The sequence below is a fragment of the Chaetura pelagica genome, unplaced genomic scaffold (genome assembly GCF_000747805.2).
Source record: "Chaetura pelagica isolate M959 unplaced genomic scaffold, ChaPel_1.0 scaffold264, whole genome shotgun sequence".
NCBI classification, from domain to species: domain Eukaryota; kingdom Metazoa; phylum Chordata; class Aves; order Apodiformes; family Apodidae; genus Chaetura; species Chaetura pelagica.
Window position 1 is genome coordinate 1,509,031 of NW_009953064.1, and position 24,663 is coordinate 1,533,693.

General features: G+C 37.9%; 1 protein-coding gene across 1 annotated transcript; it reads left to right on the forward strand.

The window, feature by feature from the left end:
* The first annotated feature begins 6,312 nt into the window (after positions 1–6,312).
* FAM168B (family with sequence similarity 168, member B) lies at positions 6,313–19,029 on the forward strand. Its single transcript, XM_009996734.1, has 6 exons — positions 6,313–6,388; positions 9,791–9,874; positions 14,418–14,560; positions 15,504–15,681; positions 16,952–17,081; positions 18,324–19,029. The coding sequence occupies exons 1-5, from the start codon at positions 6,319–6,321 to the stop codon at positions 17,062–17,064; spliced, it is 588 nt and encodes a 195-aa protein (XP_009995036.1). The 5' UTR covers positions 6,313–6,318; the 3' UTR covers positions 17,065–17,081; positions 18,324–19,029.
* The last annotated feature ends 5,634 nt before the right edge of the window (positions 19,030–24,663 follow it).

A 24,663-nucleotide genomic window follows, 5' to 3' on the forward strand; every position in this document is an offset into this window, starting at 1 on the left:
CCTTTAACTAGCGGCAGGTGATGGGCTAATGGAGGAATGAGCCTCCGGTGTGGGCCGGGCCCGCGGCTGCCCCGGCCTCGGCCTCTTCTGCTTTTTGTCGCTGCCGGAGGCTCGGGTTACCTTGCTGGACTAGGTTGGTTTTGAATGCATGGGGCGCCTTCACTGCTGTTTTGTTGATGTAGGCTGGAGATTGTCTGTTCATAACTGGATAAACATTCAGTATAGCGTCATGAGGGGAACAGCCAGTTGGGTTTTCAAGAAAATCAGAAAGCTTCAGCTGAATGTGAAACGCTGTGTTGTGGCTTCTGTGTTGCATCTGTCTTGTGCCCTTTATATCTGTGATCCGGAGAAAGGAATACAGTTTTAGTCACCTGTAGCTTCTAGGAACAGTTGTGAGGGAAAAAGACCTGACACAAACTGTGCTTCCAGTGCTTTTCTGGAACTCTTGGAGCCAAATGATAAACACCAGACTAATGATGAAATCTGTGCTTTGAGAAACGCTCCAAGTTAGTTTTTCAGTAAGGGGAGGTGGAGATACACAGACAGCTCTCAGAGTGAGAAGACCTGGACTTAATTTATTTTTAAATTTATTCAGTCGTAGTGTTCGTGTTACCTAATTCAGCTAGACTTTCTGTCTGCTCTAATGTGATTTTACTGTAAGATGTATAATTGTGTCATAAAACGTCCATGCTCATATAATGCAAAATTCCCAACCTGTACTTTTTGTGGTAGTAATTACAATACTTTAACTTTTGGATTAAAAAGTAAGAGGGTTTAAGAGGCTTTTGGAGATTCTATCTCAGTTTGAAACTTATGACAGTTTCATCTTACTTCAAAATGGAATGTGAAATAAACTGAAAATTAACTTAAAGAATTTAACTTTTAAAGATGCAAAATGGACCAAGAAGCAGAGCTTCAGGATTTAGCCAGAAACTTACGAATGTTTTTTCCCTATAGTGAAATCTTACTCTTCCCATTTGGGAGGTTTTGGTTTGATCTTTTTATTTTCTCTGTTTCTCGATTAAGTTCCTCTAAGTTTGGCATAGGACACTTAACTGTGAGGAGGTGATGATTTTACTGCACTGCTCCATTTCTTTGAAATAAGAGTGAACATTATCTCAAAAGTTGTGCAGGAGGTGCAAGGATTGGAGCTGGCGACTTCTGTCCTCCTTTGCAGTAGAAATAAGAGAACATGTGGGCTTCAAGAAATGCTGGGCCATTTGTTTAATCTTCCCATAGGTAGTGGGATTTTTTGAAGAAGTTTTGCTGATGATCTGGGTTTTTTTGAAGAGTAAAAATAGTGCTGCTAAGGTGCAAATTAACCTGGTTCGCGAGCAGGATCTTGCTATTCACATTTTGGTGTAGGTGTTCTTTTCTGTGACTGACAGAACTAATTCTGTTGAATCTTTAATATAGAATAATTATCTCTGTCCTTACTGATGCTGGGTACGAGTAGTATTGATGTTAATGTATGAGTGTTTAAAATATGTTATTCAACAGAAAAATCATAACTGCACTCCCCTAAGTAGAATAGGTTTAAAGATTCCATTATTCAGAAAAGATTAAAAAGTCTAAACTGCTCTATTCCTTTGGAGTCCTGAAAACCAAAATTGCATGCACATGAAATACAGAAGGGTGATGGCAGATCATTCATCCTTTCTCTTTTATGACAAGGACATCTTGGAACTTGAGCAACAGAGGAAGACTTGCATGTGAATGATATTTCCAGCTTTATACTTCACTTTGTGTGTACTTGAGGCAAAGTTGTTAGTTGTCTTTTTCCAGGCTGTGGTTCTGCAGCCTCAATATGTGCTGCCACTGTCCAGTCCTACCTTCCTTGCACTGGAACTGGTGCTCTTTTAGGCATTTGGTGATGTGTCTTGGCTCTCAAGTCGGTAGGAAGAAACCATAGCAAGCTAAAAAACTACAGCAAAACCGAAAAATCTGCTAGTTGACATACCTGTTCTGACTTATTGAGAGGTTAGAGTACTAGTGCTGTCCCAGCACAGGGAGTGGGATTGCTTGCCAGAATTGTGGCAGTTCTGAGCGTTGTTTCTGGCTGGATTTAGTCATGGACAAACATAAACCTGTGCCCTGGTATGAGCAGGGATAATACTTGCTTCCTGGTAAAATTCAGTGACATTTTTGAGGTCCTGGATGACTGGAAGAAATTAAGCATACACTACCTGCAAATGCCACGTACACCCTGGAAGTGTTTTTAGACTTAAGATGTCTGGAATGCCTGCTGATATGAACCCTCTTTTTTTTAGAGTAGTTGCCACAAAAGTGACTGTTACTTGGCTTAGATTTTGCATCAAAGGGCCTATTTTGGTAGTTGAAGTTGTATCATAATGTAACGCAATGGAGACTTTAATCATTGTCAGATACTTGAAGAGCGGAAGCATCCTGAACTACTTGCTTTGGTACTTAGCTGTGGAAACGACTTTTTTTACATTACAAACCACCAGACTTTTAGGAAGTGCATTTACATCTATTAAGCTTTGACTGGAAATAAATGAGTAAAATGTAGGCCATTAGCAAGATGGTAATACCTTTGTTAAGGAATTGTATTTAAGTGGAAACTGGGCTGTTTGTATAGTTGCATAGTAAACAGCATCCTAAAAATAACCTAGGATGGACCGATGTTAAATACTGTAACTTGGTGTCAGTCTGTGAGTTCCAAGAACAAAAGCATTAGTAGTGTGCTTTAGACAAAGGTACTTAGTTAATAGAGATCCTTCTCCAAGCCATGGGATGGAAATGTCATAAAGTAGCACAAATTGGCATTCAGTAGTTCCTGCTCTCATAGTGTTTCCACACAAGTTTGAAAACGGCTAGTAAGAAAATCTGATCTCTGTTGCAAAGGCATGTGCAGTTTGTTTTACAGTATTTGCATTGATCTGTGCTTTTTTTGCATGTATCTGTGTAAAATTATTTTTAAAAGCAGAATTTCCTAGAAGCCTGTTCATTCTGAGTGTAGCAGCAAAGCTGTTTACAAAAGTGTATCTAATTTCGAGTGGTGCTAGAGCTTCAGCATTAGAAGCTGTGGGCCTTTGTGCTCAGCTTCCTGAAATGGGGATTTAAGAGGAGGATGATTGTCCATCCATCCCAAGATGAGATTTAACGGACGTGATGAAAATCGAGTTTGATTGTTTGGCTTTGGCAAGATTGAGAGGTGAAGCATTTAAACTTCTCAAGCACGTTTGCGAAGTCTTTAATTGAAGTGTCTTTAATAAATATGTTTACTTTCATTGTAGCTGAAAGAGTTAGTTGGCTCTAATTTGTATACAGTTGACTCTGTGCAATTTATACACAGATGCTGCCCAGTAGATACTTATTTACATAGACATTAACATGAGAATGCTTTGGAGGGGATGCCAAGAAAAAGGTTGAAAGCCAGAGTCTTTGGGTTCACTTTATGCCAGTTTCCTTAGCGTTTGATGTGGACTCCAAGCATTACAGGTAAGTGGGACTGTAAGGTTCCATATTTCAGTATAACAGATGATCTTCCAAGTAAAATTACAGTAAGAGTAGATGATGGCAACCACTGGATAATACCATGTAATTCTGCTTGCACATATTGGGTCCTTCAGAGAAAATCTGAAAATAATTATTTTTAATTAGAAGTGATCTGAAGTTTTGTCTGTGTTATGAAAACTGTAAGCACTTTCTGGAGGCTGGTGGGTCTCTTCTTGCAGTTCAGTAGTGAAGACAGGAGTGTGAAAGCAGAATCGGTGAGAGTTCATACCTGTTGAACCAAAGTTGAATTAATGTGTGTGCACACAGATTCTGAAGTGTGGATGCATTAGAAGTCAAAGTTGACATTATTTCCAGCAAGGCACCTTGCAGGCTCCTAGTGCCATATGTTTTTTTTTCCCCCTAACTTAAGTGAAATTGCTTTCTCTTAATCTGCACTTTCTTGAGATCAAGTCTGATGGATTGTCTGACCTTTTCTGTTCTCTGTATTTTCTGTACCTTTTTGGCTTTGAATGGCTTCTGTTTAAGTCATCCCCCCAGAATATATGTCCTTGCGTTCTTCTGCAGTCACTAATGCTTCTAATAGTTGGGTGGGGTATTTTTATCTTTTACTCAAATATTTGCAGAATGCTCTTGCTGGTTTTCCAATCCTCTTTCTTCTCATTGCCTTTCAGAATGATGAGAGGGTTACAAGATCTTCTTTCTTCCTAATTGCTGTAGAGGCTGCAAGGAAGAGCAGCATATTTGTAGGGACATGAGGGTGTGGGCAAGTGCTGTTTGAGTGGAAGAGTATATTCACCTCCCTTAAGACTTTTACCCCACAACTTGGAAATGTGAGACTAAGTGAAGCTTGAACCTCTTATGGATTTTGTTAGTTGAGTGACAACATGTGACAAAATCTGCACTAAATGAATGAGAAGAAGGAAACGCAGGGAAAGTTTAAGGGAACATACTGAAAGTTCTCAGGTAAATGGGGGAGTCCTTATTTAGAACTGAGGATACACAAAATATGGGAAGAAAAGAACAGCCTTGCTACAGTGAAATACTAGTCCAGCAAAATATGCTGTTGGGTATGGTTCTGCAGATTTAGTGCTATTAAACCTCCACCAGGCTTCAGTGGGAAATACTGCTTTATGCTTGAAGACAACTAGTAGAACATTTCTGAAGAGATTTTTGTCAAACTCCTTTTTTGATGTTGAAAAAGTAATTAAAACATACAGCTCTGGGGAGCTTTCTTCATACTAAGCAATGTAAATAGCAGGTTGTTTGGTTTTTAATTCATTCTTAATGGAGTCTGTTGTCTTGATAAGTCATCAAGTATGAAGCTGGAAAACATAAAAGGAGTTCTATTTAAGTGAGTATTATTGCTAAGATGGGGAGGTCCAAGAAACTGGTGAATCTTCTAATTCTTTTACAGTGAGTTTGAGCATTTTGTGAAACCTGATGATAAACGTTCAGGCAGTTTAATTTCAGATTTACTAATTTTGCACAAATGTTTCTTTTACTTCTCTGGTGTACTAGGTGCTGCTGAAACTCTTGGCACAGGGCTAGTTTTAGTGTTACTTTTAAAAGCAACAACTTGTGCTTTATACAGTCACTTTACATATGTTTGTCAGTGCAGCTATACTTGTAAACTTAAATCATATTCCTGCCACAATGTCTTCTGTACCTAAAGTAGCTAGTAAAGTAGTTAAACTGCTTAACACACTGTTAGCTTAATTAAGACATCTCAAGGTGTAGAAGAGGAAGTTACTCAAGTGTGTATATGTATATATTTATGTGGCAGTTAATAAGAAAGTCTGGTTTCATAGTGTGCCCTCCTGTCTTGCTGTTGGAGACTCTTTGTAGTGGGCACTTGCAGGAAAAAAAGTGGTAAATCTGTAAAGACGTAGAAAATCAGATGATTGACAATTCTTGTGTTAAAATAATGGGGATTTTTTTCCTAAGATATAAGAAAGGCAGCTGCAAACAGTACTCTTATGCTGGGCTTGCTTGTGAGCTGTGCTGTAGTGATGTGTATTCCTAGAAGTCTGCAGGTGTACTAGAAGAATTTTAGTAACATCTTGAATTACATTTTATTGTCCTTGATGTTGATGTATAATATCCTTTTTAAAAGTGGGGATTTAGTTTTATTTCTGCTAGTGATGCTAGCTGTAGGCTCCTTTTTGATGTGTGAATACATAATACAGAAATGACTGGACCCAACTGTCAGCTTGTTATAGGCTCTGAGGAGCTTAGTGGCAAGTAAATAAAAGTGAGCTGGGTGTCTAATACAGAAGCTCTTTTGCCACTTACTTTTGTAGTACTTGGGTTACTCGTGGTTGAATTAATTGCTGTTAAAGGACTGGAATCAAAGGCTTGAAATGCCTGGTAGTAATAAACCAGAAGTACTTGCATCTCGGGGCTGGATGCTTCAGGAAGTAAACAGCAAGAAACCAAGTTTGCTAGATGGAAGAGACATAAATGATTGATAGATGACATGGAGAGAGAAGCCCAGCACTTGGGCAGTCGTGCAGTGGCTTAGGGATTTGTGCACCATGAGGTCCTCTTAGGGGTGGATATATTTTGAAAGCGTGTCCTGCAACAGGGAATGTTTCATTACTGAGACAATTTCTTGGTGCCTGAGGGTTGTGATGCTTTGAAACTTCCACAGTGACTCTCTCTTGATTGTAGCTAGTTTCAATATTGATGAGTAGTGGAATTGCTGCTTTTTCTTCTGTTACTTTTTCTTCTGATATGCTTTCCTCATTTCCAATTCCATTTTGATTGCTGAGATTTCAAACTTTCCCTAAACTCAAGTAAATGCTTTTCTTTTTTTTTTCTTATTTAGTTACTGAAATCATGAATCCTGTGTATAGCCCTGGGTCTTCTGGGGTTCCCTATGCAAATGCCAAAGGAATTGGTTATCCAGGTAAGTAACTCTGGTTTTTTATGAGTTTCAGTTACACTGGTCTTAGTTTATAATCAAGAAGAAATGGTCGCTTATGAATGAGTTTTGGGATTTGAGTGTTGTTCTTTTATTTTAAAAGTGGCATTTCATAATTCATGTTGTGGTGTGGTATTTCTAGCTTAAATATTTCTTCCAAAGCGGCTTATTTTAGGAGCTCTAATAATTATGCCCTGTAAGGAGAGGAGTCAGTCTATTTCTGTTGTTAGTTGGCTGGTGCAGTAAACCTTTCTACCCTCTTATATATATTCTATGACTGCCCAAAGCAAGTATCAAAGGTGGGGCCAAGAAAATGGCAAAAATTTGGTTTTAAAATATAAATTGCGTCTATTTATTGCTTTCTGTGCTTCTCATTTGTCTTCAGGTTTGTCACCAGGTTTTTTTTTCCCCTCATCTCCTTATGTGTGTGTGAGAATGCTTAATTTCTGATGTTACATAGTTCAGGAGCTGGATAAGACAATAATTATATTTGGACAGAACTTTCTAGGAAGACCAAAGAGAAGGGGCTGGTGCCTCCATGAGACATTTCAAGCAGTATGTCTTTATGCAGCCTTGTTTTCTGATATCTGTGGGGTGAGGAAATTATTCCATCCTGGAAGAGGCTTGAAGGTCTTTTCAGCTCAGATTTTATGTATCATAAGCAATTTAACTTTTTTCACTTCTGTAGGGAGGCTGTTTCTGATTTAGTTGTGCCTGCATTGGCAGCAAGAGAGTGTTCTGTGCTATGATTGTTGATATTCTTTGTAGCTGTACTAGATTTTCCTACTGGTATTTCCAGTTTTTAAATTTGTTTTTCAGCTTAGGTGGTGTCCTAGAGTTGCTGTTATCCCATTGCCAATTTTCTCTGTTCCTTTTAAATGCTGGTGAAAAACTGTTTAAACTGTTAAAAACTTCTCAGACACTTTGAATTTTTCCTTTAAACTAGTATACCATCCTTGATTTCTACAGTATAAGGGGAAAAGCCAGACTGTATTGCAGTGCTTTTAAGTTTGAGCGAATGAAATGGTGCAGTAATAAATTACAAAGCTGGTGCTGTGTAGCTCTAAGACCTGCAGGATGGTTTTATTCTTTGGAGCTGTCTTAGTTATATGGCCTACAATAATTTTGTAGTAAGGCAAGCAGCAGTGGTTTGCTAATTAATGTCAGCTACATTACAGTTATTTCTATGTTCATAATACATTGCTTTGTCAAGGTTTTCTTTTGCTTTAGGTAAAAATTATTAATAATTATTTAAATACAACTTTGTATTTTTATCTCGTTAATTTTCTAAACATTACATTAACCAGAGTTGGTTGTACTGATCTAAGGGGTAGTTTAATTTACTTAGGAAAGTACACCATGGTAGATTCATAAATAGCAGTTTAAACAACATTACAATTTCTAATCTCTTTTCCTACTGTTACACATATTAGAGTACCCATTGAATTATTTAGGTACTGGATATTTGCCAGTCTTCACTTGGTTGTAAATTAGCATAACTAAAATATAGGGAATTGATGTGAAATTATTACAAAACTGCCTTCAATATCATTCTACAAGTTGATCACTCAGAATTCCTCTTGACAGCAGCCAGTCACTTTGCACAACTGTGACCCCTACATGCAGCTTAGTCAGTGAGTTCTATAGTGTTACAGTGTTACAGATAGTTTGCTGAGCTGCCTGGTTTAGGCTTAAAGATTGTGCGATAAATACAAAACACATTCTCTAAAACCAAAAGTATAATTGCATGTTAGGGTTTTTTTTAAAAATGGCTGCATGGCTAAGTCTCCCTTCTTTGCCTTTCCTAAATAAAAAGCTGCAGATTTTCCATTCAGGATAATTGAATTTACATGGGTTGCATGGTAATAAAAAGTAATGAACATATCGCTGGGTAGGATGTATTATTTAAAGGGACTGTGTTTCTGAAGCAGTTGCATATTTAATAGCTGTTTTTATTATACTACACCTATTTGATGTTGTTGGATGGGTTTACTATGGCGAGGAATCAATATCCAAATGTTCTTGCATGGATGAAAGTTCTGAATAGAAATCAAAACTGCTGCTTGTCATAGCTACATTTTTCACAACTTGTTTCTTGAACAGCTCAGAGTGCTCTGCTGTGGAGCTGAGCCTGTGAAGAAAGAATAGAGGACTGAAAATGTATACAACATAAATAATGTTGCACATAGGCAGTCAGTTTGAGTAGAGCTGTACTAAAGCTTTTCATTAGCAGCTTGGGAATTTGAAGTCTTATGAGCTATTTACACTCCAACAACTTGTTATGAATGGCATGTTATTTTTACGTTTTGATTTTTCAGCCTGTTTTCTTAGTCTTATCCTTGATGGGTACTTAGTAGTGCCAAGTGTATGTCATTTGATATGTATACAGAGTGCTCTACAAAACTAGGTTAGCATATGTAGTCCCAAGCTAAGGAATTTTTATTGTTAGGCATAATTGCTAAAGGACTCTAGTATTTATAGCAAAATAGAAACCCTTCAAATATGAATAGCAGATTAAAACTAGTAGCTTTAGAATATGCAAGTAGTAATTTCCTTGTATCTCAAAGTTGAAATCATTATATGTTGTTAACAAAATGTAGTAGCAACTCTGTGTTTCTAAATCCAGATATTTCTCAGTTTTATGGATGGGAATAATGCAAATAAGTTCCTGGAAAAATTAAGTGCTATGATTATTTCAGCAATTTCACTTATTACAATATAAACAAACTTTGTATCTATCAAGTAACTGTAGCTTTTGCTAATGTTGTTTTTGCCTTGGTTGAGACCAATATATCTCAATGTTACATCAGCCATAGTGGTTCTTAACATTCTGGGGTAGAAGTGTTTACTGTTTTGCCAATACAGTGGCAAATCACTTGTAACTTATAACTGTCATAGTCTATTCTTCGCACAAGGTTAGCTTGTTTGATACTGAGTGTAAAAACCAATCTATGTGAAATGGAACAAGCATTGTGACTATACAAGGTTACTTTGTACTCTACTTGGGGTAGCTCTGACCTGGAGAATCTGAATCACTGATTTTTTTTTTTAGGGATTTACTTATGTGGAAAAATCCCATCAGATAAATATTGTATGTACATTAGGCCTTAAAAGTTGTGACAAGGGAGGAGGGTCACATAGTTGCACAAAACTTTGTTGTCCAGCTAACTTAAGAGTTACTTGGCCAACTTTGGGATTTTCTGAAAACAGGGATATAAGGGAAAGTGGAACTTGTGACTCCTTAGCTGTTCCCTTCATCTTGCATTCAGCTGCAGGTGGCCTGGGAGGAGTCCCATGTGTTAGTTGAGGTGTGGTTGAAGGCCATCTCTTAGCTCTTCTCAATTCAGAGCAGTCTAGAAAGTAACTTTGATGTGTTCTTTCTTCTAGCTGGCTTCCCAATGGGCTATGCAGCAGCTGCTCCTGCCTATTCCCCTAATATGTATCCTGGAGCAAATCCTACCTTCCAGACAGGTATGTGTAGTATTTCGTCAAAGCAGTTACATGAAGTTTGGAAGTTGTAAGAACTGAGAACAGAAAAGATATAGGAGCTTACAGTAACACTTGTACTGTGGGATATGTTTTACATTACATTGAATAGGACTCATAGGGAGTATCTGTTAAATTACAATTAGCATAATCTTAAGTCACACTACTTTTGCCTTCAGAGAAGGGAAAAGCTGGTTTTAGCTTTTTCTATATTTCAGGCTGATGTTTGAAGATCCCATCGTGTTTCCCTTCACTGTTTCTTTCTTGATTCTTGCTTTGCATCCTCCTGCTTGTTTCCAGATTCCTGTTTTTCCTTCTGTTGTCTTAAAAATTCTTCTTTTTAATCCATTTCTTAAACCATATTTCTTTCCAAGTTCAGCTTTCTGCCCTTTTCCACAAACTTGTTTTCCACAAACTAATTGTTCAGAAAGTTGGTTGCTGGATAACACTGGTTTGTCCATAGTAGATACAGGTTAAAGATTTAGGTAACAACACTTGCATGATTGTCACTTAAGAGAGATGGAATATGGTGAGCATAGGAAAAGGAAAAACAGACACAAGAAGAACCAGTGCAATTCACTTAGATTGTTTTATGTAGTTCTTATTTCATCTTTTAGAAGATGATTATTTTCACGTGCTTGAAACAAAGCAGAAATCGGTAGCATTTGATTTCCACTCAAACCAGGAACATGCATCTGCTAGAACAGTATTTTCACTGTGTTTATTTTGCATAGTCAGGAATTCCTTACATTGCTTTGTTAAGTAGGTCTGGGCCATCTTCAGGAACTCTGTCATTTGAATACATTATGCCAGTTTTTCAGAGATACACATGGCACATCACTAAATTTGTCCCTGAACTCCCATATGGAATTTGTGGGGATAGGAAAGGATGCAGCTTGAAATTGGGAAGCTTCTGTTGTGAAGTCTGCTGGCAGTATTGAAGTTCAGTGCTTGTGACATGAGGCGTTTTGTTAGCTACAGGAGTCTCCTGTAAAACATGAATGCTTCATCTGACTCTTCACTGTAGCTCCAAGTCCTGCTTACTGTGTTCTAAACTGAATAATAATTTATTTTACAAAATAAATTTTTTTTAATTTTCAATCAGACTCCGTGTGACAAGTGAGGAGGACTGATATGCTGCTTAGGAATCACAGTGTGGTTTGGGTTGGAAGGGACCTTAAAGATCACCTAGTTCTAACCCATCTGCATGGACAGGGACACCTCCGACTAGACAAGGTCTCTCCAGGCCCCATCCATCATGACCTTTAACATGTCCGGGGTTGGGCTTCTACAGCATCCCTGGGCAACCCATGTCAGTGTCTCACTACCCTCACTGTAAAAAATCTCTTCCTCATGTCCAATCAAAATCTCTCCTCTTTCAGTTTGAAATAGTTCCCTCTCATCCCATCACTACAGGCCCTTACAAAAAGTCCCTGTCCAGCTTTCCTGTTTTGATTTCTTAAAAGGGTGTGTCAGCAATTACTGAAGCAAGAGAGAGACTTAAGTAACCAAAAATGTTTACCTGCAGAACTTCTTAAAACTGTGTAGCTTTCTTTGGAACTGTGAAGTACTCTAGTTGGTACAACCTGTGTCTCTGCTCAGTTTACAGCTTACAGGTACAGCAAGTGGAGAATGGATTTTGGCTTGTCTTCAGTCTTGAATTGAAAACAAGGAAACAGATGGATAGTCTGAGTTTCAGTAATTTAAAATGAATTTTTTTTAAATCTATCCTTTGAGTAGGGTATTGTCTTTTTGCAAGTATGTTGTCTAGGAGGTACCTGCTTGCATTTACACTGGATTGCTTAATTGAGAGCAATGTTTGAGGGAAGGCAGTTCCCATCAGGGGCATAAGTCTCAGCATGGAAATTAAAGCCCTGTGTGGGCCTTTCTTATCAGCTCTTACTGCTAATAGACCATTCAGTTTCACAGTTGATGTTACTTCAATGGTGTGTGTCTGCCTTCTGTGCTCCATTGTGTATAACATCAGGATCCTGCAGCTGAGGGGTAGCTGTAATTTGTGATCCTAGGATCATATAACTGAAATATTGCTGGTTGCAGTTTGCAGATTCTACTGCAAGAAGATGAAGATAAACTGCACGTAATTAATTTACCAGGTCATGAGACTGATGTTTTCATCCAGTTAATTGTTGTTTTTTTTCCTGTGTCAGTTATACTGTAATAAAAGGTTATGATTTCTGGGTAAGATTCTGGGCTTTAGATTTAATCGTATTGTCAGATTAGTTTGCATTAATGAATCTTGGAATATTTCTTGTGCTATATAACAAAGTCAGAGTAAGAGATTTTCCTGTTTTGTATGAAAAAGGAATAAAGGTTTATAGAAGTTATACCATGCCGTCTTTGAATGTCCTTAATTTTTTTAAAAGCCAGTTCTAATAGAGTGTTTATTGCTGTTGCATAAAGAATACACTCTTACTTCAGAACTAAGAATAGCTTTAATTTCTAACTGTTCTTTAAGCTATGAGATAAAGTTAGAAATGCCCAGATCTTTTAATTCAGGCAGATTTTAACTTGAAGTATTTTCTCCTAACAGCTATACTAAGTCTTTAGATGTAACTGTTTATTTGTAGAATCAAAGCTTTTGCAAATTCACATTATGAAGCAGTATATGAATGTGCTGTGCCACTGCTTGTCAAAAAGGTACCTTTTTGCAGGTATCTTTCTTACATATCTGTGATTTTGAATAGCCGTGTTGTTTACTTTTAAGGTCATTGCTCCCTGTAGAGGAGAAGAAAAAGTAAATGGGAAGGCAGAGAATACCTTATATACAGGTGTAATGCTTTCAAGAATGGAAGTTAGATTGCCTGTGCAGCTGTATCAGTGGGGCTTTAGAATAAGAGTGGGCTTGACTGAGGACATAGTTGTAGTTCAGTAATATTCAGCATTTTGTTGCTGAGTTTTTCAACACAAGTAGCTCCCCATACTAAAACTTAAAGTTACTTCGTCAAATACTCACTGTCTCTAAAAGCAAGACTTGCTCTCAGAGCAAGTGCTGTGGTAGCTTTCATTAAGGTCTCTGAAAGTGATAAATTCTGTTTAAAAACAAAAGTAGTAGACCTATTTCTTTATTATCTTAGCAGTTTTTAGTTTGAAGGGTGGAATGAAACTGGAAAGAAACTCAGATTTCTGCAAAAGGAATGAAGGTCATCTGGCCTCATGCTGCCTGCAGTGACTGGTTTTTCACAACACAAATGCTAGTGTTCTCTTTGCTGTGTGACTTCAGATCTGTTCTCTGCATTGAGGTCAGCACATTCTAGTCAGCTTTTAAAGTCAACCTAATCTCTTTTGTGGTAGGCTCTTTTTTTTTTTTTTTTCCCAATAATTACCAAGTGGTTTTTGGCTTCCTTGTGTTGTGTACAACTCCACCTAAATAGAAATAGTATGTGTGGATGTTCTGTCTCCTACTGTAGGAGTCCTGCATGAGACGCAAGATATTTTCAGCTTAACACAGGCTAGGGCTTTGATGCTTACTCCAGAAGAGGTCATGCTAGATGTTTGCTATCCTAAATATCATTCCTTGTGGGTGCTGCTGCTAAGACCTTCACATTCCCATTCTGGCCATTAAGCCACAGTATAATCTTGGGACTGCAGCAGCAGTGGTGCTTTTCATAGGTCTCCTCCATGCCTTATAAAGACCTTGTCCTGTTGTCCTGAGATCTTGTCTAATGGGGGCTGGAGAAACTATGGAAGAGCTGTCTTCAGGTAGGGTCTGAGCCAGCAGTTGCTACTTACTCCTCCTGGAAAATGAAACCATTCCCAACATTTACAAGGCAGACTGATTTTGAAGGCCTTGTGATAGGAGTGCAAAAGAACTCTTTTGGATGGCATCTGTAGACTAATTGTAACATCTAAACATAATTCTTAAGTGATGATTAAGGATATATCTATGTATGTAATACACAAAAAGGAAATTTAAAGGTATTGAAGTGTCTTTGGAGTCTAATTTGCAGTTGAAATGAACTCTATAGTCTCTGTGTTTTAAAGGTATGGCCTTTCATGTTTATTTTAGCCAGTTCAGAAAACGTGAGGGAAAAAATGTGAATAAATGTAAGTTGGAGTGGAAGGTGCAGATTGTGTCTCTCTGTTCTTTGAAAAATCCAACTTAGGTTGTGTTATCTTCTGCAGAAGGTAACTGGAGGTTGGTGAACCATCACAGTGTTCTGCTAGCACAGCTCAGAAGGTGTTTTGAACTGGGTTTATGTTAACATGCTGCCTAATATGCCAAATCCCAGTATTTAATTTTTTATCCCATATCCCTAGATTTGAAAAGAAAATTGTGCAAAAACGCAGCTTCTCATGCTTCGTTGACACGGTCAAGTAATATTTCCAGACTGTTATCAGTGTTGTGTAAATGACCAAACTTGTGCTTGGTTTTTGACACCAGCCTTCTGAGTAATCACATAAAGATTAAAGAATTTGGAAATGCACAAAATTATTACCCATGACTTTAGAAAGCAGTGTACTGACGCTTGTTTTTCATGTTTTTAATGCAGATTTAACTTTGTTTCAGGTTATACACCAGGCACCCCATACAAAGTATCTTGTTCACCCACCAGTGGTGCAGTGCCACCCTACTCTTCATCACCAAATCCGTATCAGACTGCTGTGTACCCAGTTCGAAGTGCCTATCCACAGCAGAATCCATATGCACAGGTAAATGAGCAAAACCAACACCTGTTTGGGTAGTACGTTGTTTGCCTTATAATACCTGCTTGAACTCTTAACTTGACATCACATTTGTTTCTTCATTTTTAGTTGCCTGCAGTAAGAATTCTTAATGCAGTGATTTAGAGAGGGCACGTTTACATTCTGTCTCTTATGACAGTTGCTCTGCACTTACTGATATTTTGTTCAGTCTTTGAAGAGACACTAGATTCAGTAATTTTAAAAATGCATGCTGAATGCTAGAGCTACCATATCCTGATTTAATTTTGTCAAAAACTGTCAAACTTTTTTTTTTTTATTATCTTTTTTTGGATGCCTCTGTTGTGATTCAGGGAGTTACCAAGTCTCATTCTAGGCAAACTATTGAAAACTATTAGAAACTGTAGAATTAAGCCACTTCAGCAAACATGATAATTTGGGGAGAAGTTGGAAACCTGCATAGAGGAAGCCTGCCTGGCTTGTACGCAGTAGTTGAAGGGAATTAATAAGTACGTAACAAGATTTATCCAATCTGCTTAGTCTATTTGGATTTGTCAAAAACCTTTGATTCTTTAACTAAAAGTAGCTGGATAAAACCTTGTGAAAGTGTGAGTAGTTAGTTCTGTCATGGATTAATATATGTAAAACTATGAAATGCAGGAAGTGAATGACAAATGACCCCTTGTTGTTGAAGGCACAGGCAGCACTGGAGTTCTACAAAGGTCCCTGCTTCTGAATGTTATCCTAAATGTCTTTAAAAAAGGCTAAATGTTAAAAATTGCCAGTGAAACACAGTTGTAATAGTTGAAATTAGTGTTTTGGCCTCTGCTCTGTAAATACATTGCATCTTTAGAATAATGTATTGCTTTTATGAGGGATTCATGAAAGAAGATTCATTTATCTTCCCTGCCAGACAGACTTTAATTACTTCTTTACTTTTTTCCTCTAACAGCAAGGCACTTACTACACACAGCCTTTATATGCAGCACCACCCCACGTAATTCACCACACCACAGTTGTGCAGCCCAATGGCATGCCAGCAACCATGTATCCTGCTCCCATCCCACCACCAAGAGGGAACGGTGTGACCATGGGGATGGTGGCTGGGACTACCATGGCAATGTCAGCAGGTATGTGAACTCATAACCCTGGCGTTTGCTTAAGCTTTCTTTTCAGATGGAGACAGAACACAACGGCATTACAAAAATGCCAGAGATGTGCTTGGCAGAATCATAAAGTTGTTTGGATTAGGGACTTGTGTAGGTCATCTAGTCCAGCATCCTCAAAGCAGGTCCAGCTAGATCAGGATGTGTACTTGTTTAGTGGTATTTTTATAATCTCAGAGGATGGAAGTAGAGATAGCACTTGCTCATTTTAGGTATTAGTATTATGCTTAAATAATTCTTCTTTGTATCTGTATGGAATTTCACTTCTCATCAGTGCCAGGAGCTTGGTTTCCTCACCTCACAATTCTATGCCTGGTTGTAAGGAGCAACTTCTTAAGGCTGGGGAGAATGCAGTTCTCTCAGCCCACAGCTCCAATTGCTGGCCTTCTTTGGATGCTGAGATGCATTTTATGTTTGCACTGCCTGCAGGTCTGCTGTGCTTTAGGCAGTGGCTAGGGATCTCTGCTTCCCAACACCACACTCTTGGTGGTGGTGTTTTGGAGAAATGTTGTTTAAGCGATACCTAGACTCATGGGTGAGTGTTTACTGAGAAATGTTATGCTTTGTTACTCAGTAGATGTTCAGTCACAAAGAAATGTCCACGTGCACTCAAACAATGCTCAATTCAAACTAAAAAACAAGAGCCATGAGCTTGTTTTCAGATTCTGGTTTTTATTTTGTCAAAATTATAATGTAATTTAAGGAATCTCAAACCTAGATAAGTAACATGTGCAACACTGCAGTTTTGTTATCCCAGGTGTTTGTTACTGTTTCTACAGTGCTGTAGACTAAGACTGTTGAGATCCTGCTGTCTCAGGTTGTTTGGTTCTCAAGCCACTTAGTCTGTAAAAATCTTATCTGGAATAATGCAGAAATTAATTTATTCTGATTTATCGATCAAGATATTTCTACCATAACATTCTTAAGGCATGTAAGGCCTATTGTGGGAAAAAGTTTTACAGTTAATAATGCTTATGTTGCAGGGTTGCTGCTAGAGCTATTTTTGAGTAATTAATATCCTGATGTGCATTCAACTGCGCATCAAAGCGATTCTCTTGCAGAAATGTTTGAAGGAAGATTGTAGTTGCAGTGCAAATGATGCTGGGAATCTTAAATCTGAAGAAGGGCAAACTGTAGGGATTTTTAAAAAATTAACTCTCTTCCTCCTTTTTTTATTTTTTTGGGGGAGGATACTAGGATTGGTGCTTACTGAAACATGTTCTCTTCATCCTAGGTACTTTGTTGACAACTCATTCCCCAACTCCAGTAGCCCCTCATCCAGTTACTATGCCCACATATCGGGCTCCAGGAACTCCAACCTATAGTTATGTGCCCCCACAGTGGTGATCATCCTGGCAGTCAGTGTAAGTTACCTATTGACATTGAAAACAGTTTATCTTTCTTGTAAGTGACAGTATTGCAGGTTCTTCCAGGGAGATTTTTCAGAAGGTAAGCAGTCTAGGGTATTCTACAGTATTCTAATTGAGTAAGAATGCATAAATTATTTCTTGTGTAAGATCTGTTCTCCTCAAAGGAGGCAAGTCTAGTGGGACTTCTTCAGTGGTCTGTGTCTTCAGGGATCATGAAACATAATGGTTTGTGATTGTTGAGTATGAAAGAATGGAATTGGATTTTTTGGTAACTGTTGAATCACTACTGTGATTTGTGAATGAACAATGTGTGTAATTTTGTAGTTTTATTTTGGATTGGCTAAATAATGTAGGCAAGGTGCTTTCCCTTGCTCTGAGGGTGAATCTTTCTCAGAAGCTGCTGAAACAAATATACAACCTTGAGTTAATTTCATATATTCAGTCTGTTTCAGGTAAGTCTCAGGTCATGCTTCTTGCAGTCAGAATGGAAAGTTTGTTACTAGTGTAGACCAAAATCTAGATCATAGTTTTCAAGCAAAGGACTTTAATTTTGAAATCTGCTATAAGGTGGGATGCATTTTGGGAGTGTAATACACATCAGACTGGCACAATGGCCCAAATTGAGTGCAGCTTCATTCAAAATAAGAACTTGTCAGGCTAGCTGAACTAGAAATTGTCCCTTTTAGTCCACCTAGTGTGTGACAGTTAACTTGGTTTTATCTTTCCTTGAATTTCTGTTTCAGCAGTTAGGAGTCCAGAGTTCTGCAATTACAGGTGGCTGTATTCTTCCCTTTGAGTTAGTAATCCCACAGCCATTTCTTACTTTGCTGTGATGCTCACACCACAGTCTGCAGATCTGAAATTTTTCACATGAAATACTCCATTGAAGAGTGTTGTATTACATGAGAATAAAAAGTCAAAGTTTTGCTGTGACTAAACTCATAACTACTGATAAATAAATTTAGCATAAAAGACTTGTTTAATATTGCACCTTCTACTGAAGAGGTCTACTATTGATGGCAGAAAGCTTGAATGAAATGGCAGGAGAAAATCAATGAAGTGGATTTTTAACCTAGAAGCCTGTAGATGTCAGTCGATTGGATAGGTGGTAGGGTAGCATTGTATCATACTTAACAGCTGCTGTGTGTGTCTTTCAGTGTGGTGCATGCAGTGTTAGACTGTTCTGCACACATCATTGAGACCATTTCCTACTTTCCCCCTCCCCTCTTAATGTAGGTTTGAAGATGGGAGATATGCAATCAAGAAATTGAGGTTTAAAAGTTGGTGCTGAAGCCCTCATGCCTCCAACCAGGACTTTTCTTCTGAATGCTTTCAACACTTGGCTAAACACTACTAATTCCTGATCACTGAAGATTTTCCAGTGCTGCATATCTTACATCTTGGAACTCCAGCAGTTAGTCTTAAAGCAAATCCTGTTTTGTGGACTGTCTTGCAATTTTTTAGCTAATTATAATGATAAAAAGGGAGTATAAAATTATTCTGATCCGTATCTAGTTTGAATGCATGTTAAAACACAAAAACAAAGCTTGCTCAATCTACCTGCAGTGACTGATGCAAAAACCATCATATGCAAATCCAAAGGAACCGAAAAGTATTTTACAACTTGTATCACTAATGCACTGTTGTAATGTATGCAGGGTCTTAAAAGGCAGAACCATGAAAGTGAGTTTCTTTATAGAACACCATATTATACATTAGATAAGAGCTTCAGCCTTTTTCAGGTTGATGGAGTTGCCAGTTTAAAAGGGGCGTATTTTTATTTAAGTGATGTATTCTTTTCAAATTCAACTACTAAATTGGAGTGACTGGAAAACAAGTCAGACAAGCTGTAGAAATCCCGAACACAACTATTTTACTTCATACCTTTTTGTTTTCCTTGCAAGGATTCAGTGTTATACAGATGTTCTTAAGGATCAGAATGAAATGACAAACGTAATGCTGTGTGTGCCAGTAAATAAAGCAAACTTCCTTGAGGCAAAACTGGCTGTTGGGAATAGTAGGAGGTGACATCACCTGCAGAATGAATTGCATGTCCTGGGGAGATAGGTACTTAGTACTATCTTTCATATGATGCAAGTTGTGTCAAAGTGAGGCTGCCACACAGACTGATAGCATAACACTTCCTTTTAGTTCTCTGTTCAGGAAATCCGTGCTGTTTTTCCTAAAGAATGTTGTAGTCAGTTGCAAATGTGTATGCAGTTGATCCAGCTTGCTCTCCTGAAACTTAAGAAATGCTGGGACTTTCTACAGCAGACAGGAGGAGTTGAGCTGCTTGTTATTCTGAGGAAAGCTTGTGTGCCTGATGAGTATGTTAAAGGGGAACAAATCATTTTAACACAATTTCCTTATTAGCTACTTGCAGTATGGTCTATGGATATGTTGTAGTAGGACTGCCAGAATATAGAGGTTTCCAATAGATGTTCTTTTTTTTTTCCTGATAATATTTGTAATTGAAGTAGGAGCTGTTTGTTGGTTACAGCATTTTGATGTGTTTGTTTAGTATTTTGGTATTTTACTTTCTAAATTGCACTTGGAAGAGCATGTAAAATAAGACTGACTGCAGATCAGCATTTCATTGCAATGCATCACTTCTGAAATTCTTTCAACTTAAATTTTTAAAAAGTACCTCAAAGCAAGTGCTGTGGGGATTAAGGGCTAGCCTTGGAACCCATTTGTATACCAAAATTGTTATGGGGGAGGTTTTAAATTTTTTAATTTGAATATTGCACATAAAAAAAGGTTTTTCTTAAACCTGCTTGGCTTACAATTCCAGGAAGATGCCATTTTTTTTTTTTATACATTCTGCCTGCAATAAATTATGCAGTAAATGGTTACAAAATGTTGTTCCCTTTTGAGTGTTTACACAGAGGTGTATCAGGCTGTGTTGTTCTTGTAGATTAATTTCCATTCAGAAGTAAATTTTTTAAAGTTATGTATCTAGTTATGCTTTGTTTCGGGGTGTTCTGCTCCTCTACAGGTTTGGCAGGTACTTCAGGGTAGTATCAGTGCTGATTTAAGGCTGCCATTCCAGTACTCTGCCCTGGTGGAAGGCTCACCTACCTTCATAACCTGTTGGTGGTTAGAGCCTTCAGTAACTTTATATTTTACAGTGAGCACTCAACCTATTTTGTACTTCCTCTTTTTTTTTTTTTTTTAATAAAGTTTAGGTTTATTTTGCATGAATCACTGTCAGTGGACAGCCCCCTTATTTCTAACGCCTTGAACATAACTATATTGGGTAAGTACTTTAAACCTTACTCGTGAGCACTTACTGCAGTGTAGGGATTTCTATATGTTTTTATATGGAGCAGAAAATGACCCCAGACAAACTTGATTTGAATCTGGACGGCTTTGTCCAAGTCTGTTTCACAGCTCCATTTGTGTTGTAGGTTTGCAGCTTGGATCAGTCAGGTGTGCCAGAGAGTGCAGTGAACATGAACACAGGCTGTTTGTCCCTTTTAGCTAGTGGAGAGTGATGTGGTGTTGTCTTAGCGTGATTTTCACAGAGCCAAGGAATGAAGCAGGGCTGCGTTGGAGTGAATCTCTGAAGAGTGAGCTCAAAGCTTTGCTTTCTCCTCTCTCGTCACCCAGTAAGTAAACTAAAGGTTTGAAAATCATAGGAGAGAACTTTCATGAGTGCTGCAATAGATAAATAGTTAAGGAACGAATAAAACTTCCTATATATTTGCTCTAACTTCAGATTCCTAAATGTCATCGTGGAATTTGTCTCTCTAGAATATTCCATAACATTTAGGCAGTCTCACTTGAGCACTTTTTTTTTTTTTTTTCTAAGTTGCATTATGGGATTCATCCACGAGGGGGAAACTGTACCTTTTTTAAAAGGTACTACACCTTCCAGTTGTGATCAAATATATAATCTACTGGAAGGGTGGAGCATGTCTCCAGAAGTTGATATGGAAAGTAACCAAAAGCACAGTGCAGGGGGAGGGGGGGAATATGTGTATATATAACTATCTTAATGGTATTTTGTTGCAAATAGTAGAAAGCATGGATATCAAACTGCGGGGGGAAACTGTACATCATTAAATAGGTGTTTACACAGTGAGGGTCTTATGAAACATTCTCTCCTGCTTTTTATATAACATTCCCTATTTAGAATTCCTTTATAAATAAATACACAGTATGTGTTTGCACGAGAGCTCAGCAAATGAAAAGAGCTAGTGCAGTAGAGACATTTCAGATCAAGCTTCTCTTTAAAAAAACTTTTTTAAAAATAAAAAAAAAATAATTTTTTTATGGCAGCTTTATATGATTAAAGAAAAAGTACTACTTAAAAACCTGGAACTGAAAACTGTTGCAGCAATAACAAAGAGAAGTCCAAGAAAGATTTTTTTTTTTTTTTAATAATTCACATTTCAGGTGTTGAGTTCAGATAAAGTATTTTTAAAAAACTGAGGTATTCCCTTTGTCAGTAACAACTGATGAAAATGTCTTTTAAATGTAGCAGCAGCAAAAAGAAAAATGGCTAATAATTGGCACCAAAACTGTTTAGCCCTGGTCAGTAGCATGGTGGTTTGTTAAGAAAACTAGGAAGGAGAACAGAGAACCTACTACTAGATCTTGCTTATGCTTGTTGTAACCATCTCCTGAAGTTTCTAAGAGACATCCAGGAATGCTGTTCCAGAAAGCTTTTTTTTGAGTGTACTATGCAAGTTAAATGCTTAGATGCAGTGGTAGTTGAAAAAAATCCTTTATTTTAGTGAAGTCCTTCCATGTATTGCTTGATCCACGGGAAAAAAAAAACAACAAAACAAAACACAGAGACCAACCCAGCCAAAACACCACCACCCATAAGTACCACCATGTCTTAGTGTTGTCTGGGAATAGTTCATGGTACAGAGTTGTATACCAGGGTACTCATCATTGTCTATTCTTCATGAAGTAGTAAGACCGCTAAGGCATCTGAGCAAAAGATGATCAGAATTGACTTGGAATCGCTCCCCAGTGCTTAAGCACAGTGTGTACACCATTCTTTTGGAGCTTTATATGATTAAAGAAAAAGTACTACTTAAAAACCTGGAACTGAAAACTGTTGCAGCAATAACAAAGAGAAGTCCAAGAAAGATTTTTTTTTTTTTTAATAATTCACATTTCAGGTGTTGAGTTCAGATAAAGTATTTTTAAAAAACTGAGGTATTCCCTTTGTCAGTAACAACTGATGAAAATGTCTTTTAAATGTAGCAGCAGCAAAAAGAAAAATGGCTAATAATTGGCACCAAAACTGTTTAGCCCTGGTCAGTAGCATGGTGGTTTGTTAAGAAAACTAGGAAGGAGAACAGAGAACCTACTACTAGATCTTGCTTATGCTTGTTGTAACCATCTCCTGAAGTTTCTAAGAGACATCCAGGAATGCTGTTCCAGAAAGCTTTTTTTTGAGTGTGCTATGCAAGTTAAATGCTTAGATGCAGTGGTAGTTGAAAAAAATCCTTTATTTTAGTGAAGTCCTTCCATGTATTGCTTGATCCACTGGGAAAAAAAAACAACAAAACAAAACACAGAGACCAAACCAGCCAAAACACCACCACCCATAAGTACCACCATGTCTTAGTGTTGTCTGGGAATAGTTCATGGTACAGAGTTGTATACCAGGGTACTCATCATTGTCTATTCTTCATGAAGTAGTAAGACCGCTAAGGCATCTGAGCAAAAGATGATCAGAATTGACTTGGAATCGCTCCCCAGTGCTTAAGCACAGTGTGTACACCATTCTTTTGGGTTTAGAACATATTTTTGCTTGAATAGGTAGGTAAGCACAGCAATCTGATCCCACCTCTTAGCTCTAGGCTTCAGCTATGCCAGAGAGCAGTGAATACCAAGTGTGTGAAACCTCCCATCCTAAGAACATGAAAATAATGATGATTCAGCTGGAACTTGAGGGAAAGGACACAGGTGCTGTGGTTGTTGGAGGGTGATTGTAGTTTGTGCAGTAGGCACACCATGTCCAGGCTTCTCCAGCAGGGGACACTGGCCAGCCTTGGATCATGAGCCATCCATTCATCCTCACATCTAGGTGTTTGTTTGTGAACACCTGTTTGGAAGACATGAAGGTTTAAAGCTCATTCTTCTTTTTAATAAGTGTCAGCTTTCTAATCCTTTATTATATCAACTCTAGGCTTCCTGCAGAGATGCTCAGATTTGATGAGGTGAAATGCCAATTAACAGGCACAACTGCAGCAAAGTTAGGAGAGTTTTGTGCGTTGGGCCTCGCCAAGATCAAGTTCATTCTGACATCTCTAAAGTAGTGAGGATGTTTTCAGCTGGCTGTGTACACCTCTTGCTTGGGGGGTGTTAGAAGAAAGTGACGTGTGTTTTGTAGGCAGGAGAGAGAGAAGAGGAACAGTGCTTATCTGGGGACAAGGAAACCTTTTCTTGTGTAGGTTAAACATAACACTGAAACATCAGGATTCCACAGATAGTAAGAGTCCATTTGTGCTTTTGAAAAAATACTCTATAAACAATTTATGGGCTCTGAAGCTTCAACATCAAGAAAGTGAAACATGACTTTTCTAAACTGTTGTGACTTTTGGGCACTTAGCAGGCAAACTGGGAAAGCTTTTTTAGCTGGCTGCTGTACAGACTTGTTTTAAGTAGAATGGATTTGTTAGTGTTGTTTTTTTTTATTGTATTGCTATTATTGGCTGCCCTCATGTCTAAGATTTGAAAAAGTGAGTGCATGCAATGGAAGTACAAGAGGCCCCAGTAATAGTTCTCCATGTTTGTTATGAAATAGACACAGGTTTCCTTTTTATGACTTTTTTTTAAAGCTGTCTTACGAACAGTTGTATTGGTACTTTTTTTAAGTTTAGGTCAATGTTGTCTTCCAGAATAAGTTTTAAGGCATCACTCACTCCTGCATTGAACTATTGCATCAACACAAAGAGTGGAGATTCCATTCTGAGCCAGTTCAATTGTGAAAATTCATACTTTTTTATTTTTTATGCAATTCCATGAGTAGATGAGCTCAGATTTGAATTCTTAAAAGCACGTTTATTGTAACAAGAATTGTTATGTATTAATACTTCAGTTTTCAATAAAGATTGACTTGTGTTGCTTATTGTGGTGTTTTTTTGGTGACATCCTTTTTGAAAAGATTGTGTTGCTGGATAGCAGTACAAGTATGTTGAAACTGAAGTTATTGAGATCTGGTGATTGATCAAAGCAAAACAAATGTGAAGTGTTAAAACTGGTTACGTGACATCACTTGAGAAGACATGGCAGGAAAGGTTTCCCCGTGGGTAATAAGCTGTCCTAAGTTGCTGTGCATGAGAGTATTCTAAAGATGGTGCAACCCTACCTCATTCCCATGGAGACATTTCCTGGATTTCCTCAGGTTTGAGTTTCTATATTGCTTTACAGTTTACAACAAAGAAAATGGAACACATGTAAAATTTTACGGTGCTTTAAGTATTTACTTGATACCAAATGAGTGCTGTATCAGAGGTGACAGGCCCTGAACAGACAGTTGTAAATCTTGAGTGTTCCCCAGAAGGAGATTGAGGAATTGAGTAGATGTGGGTAATTGCCCCATTTCTTT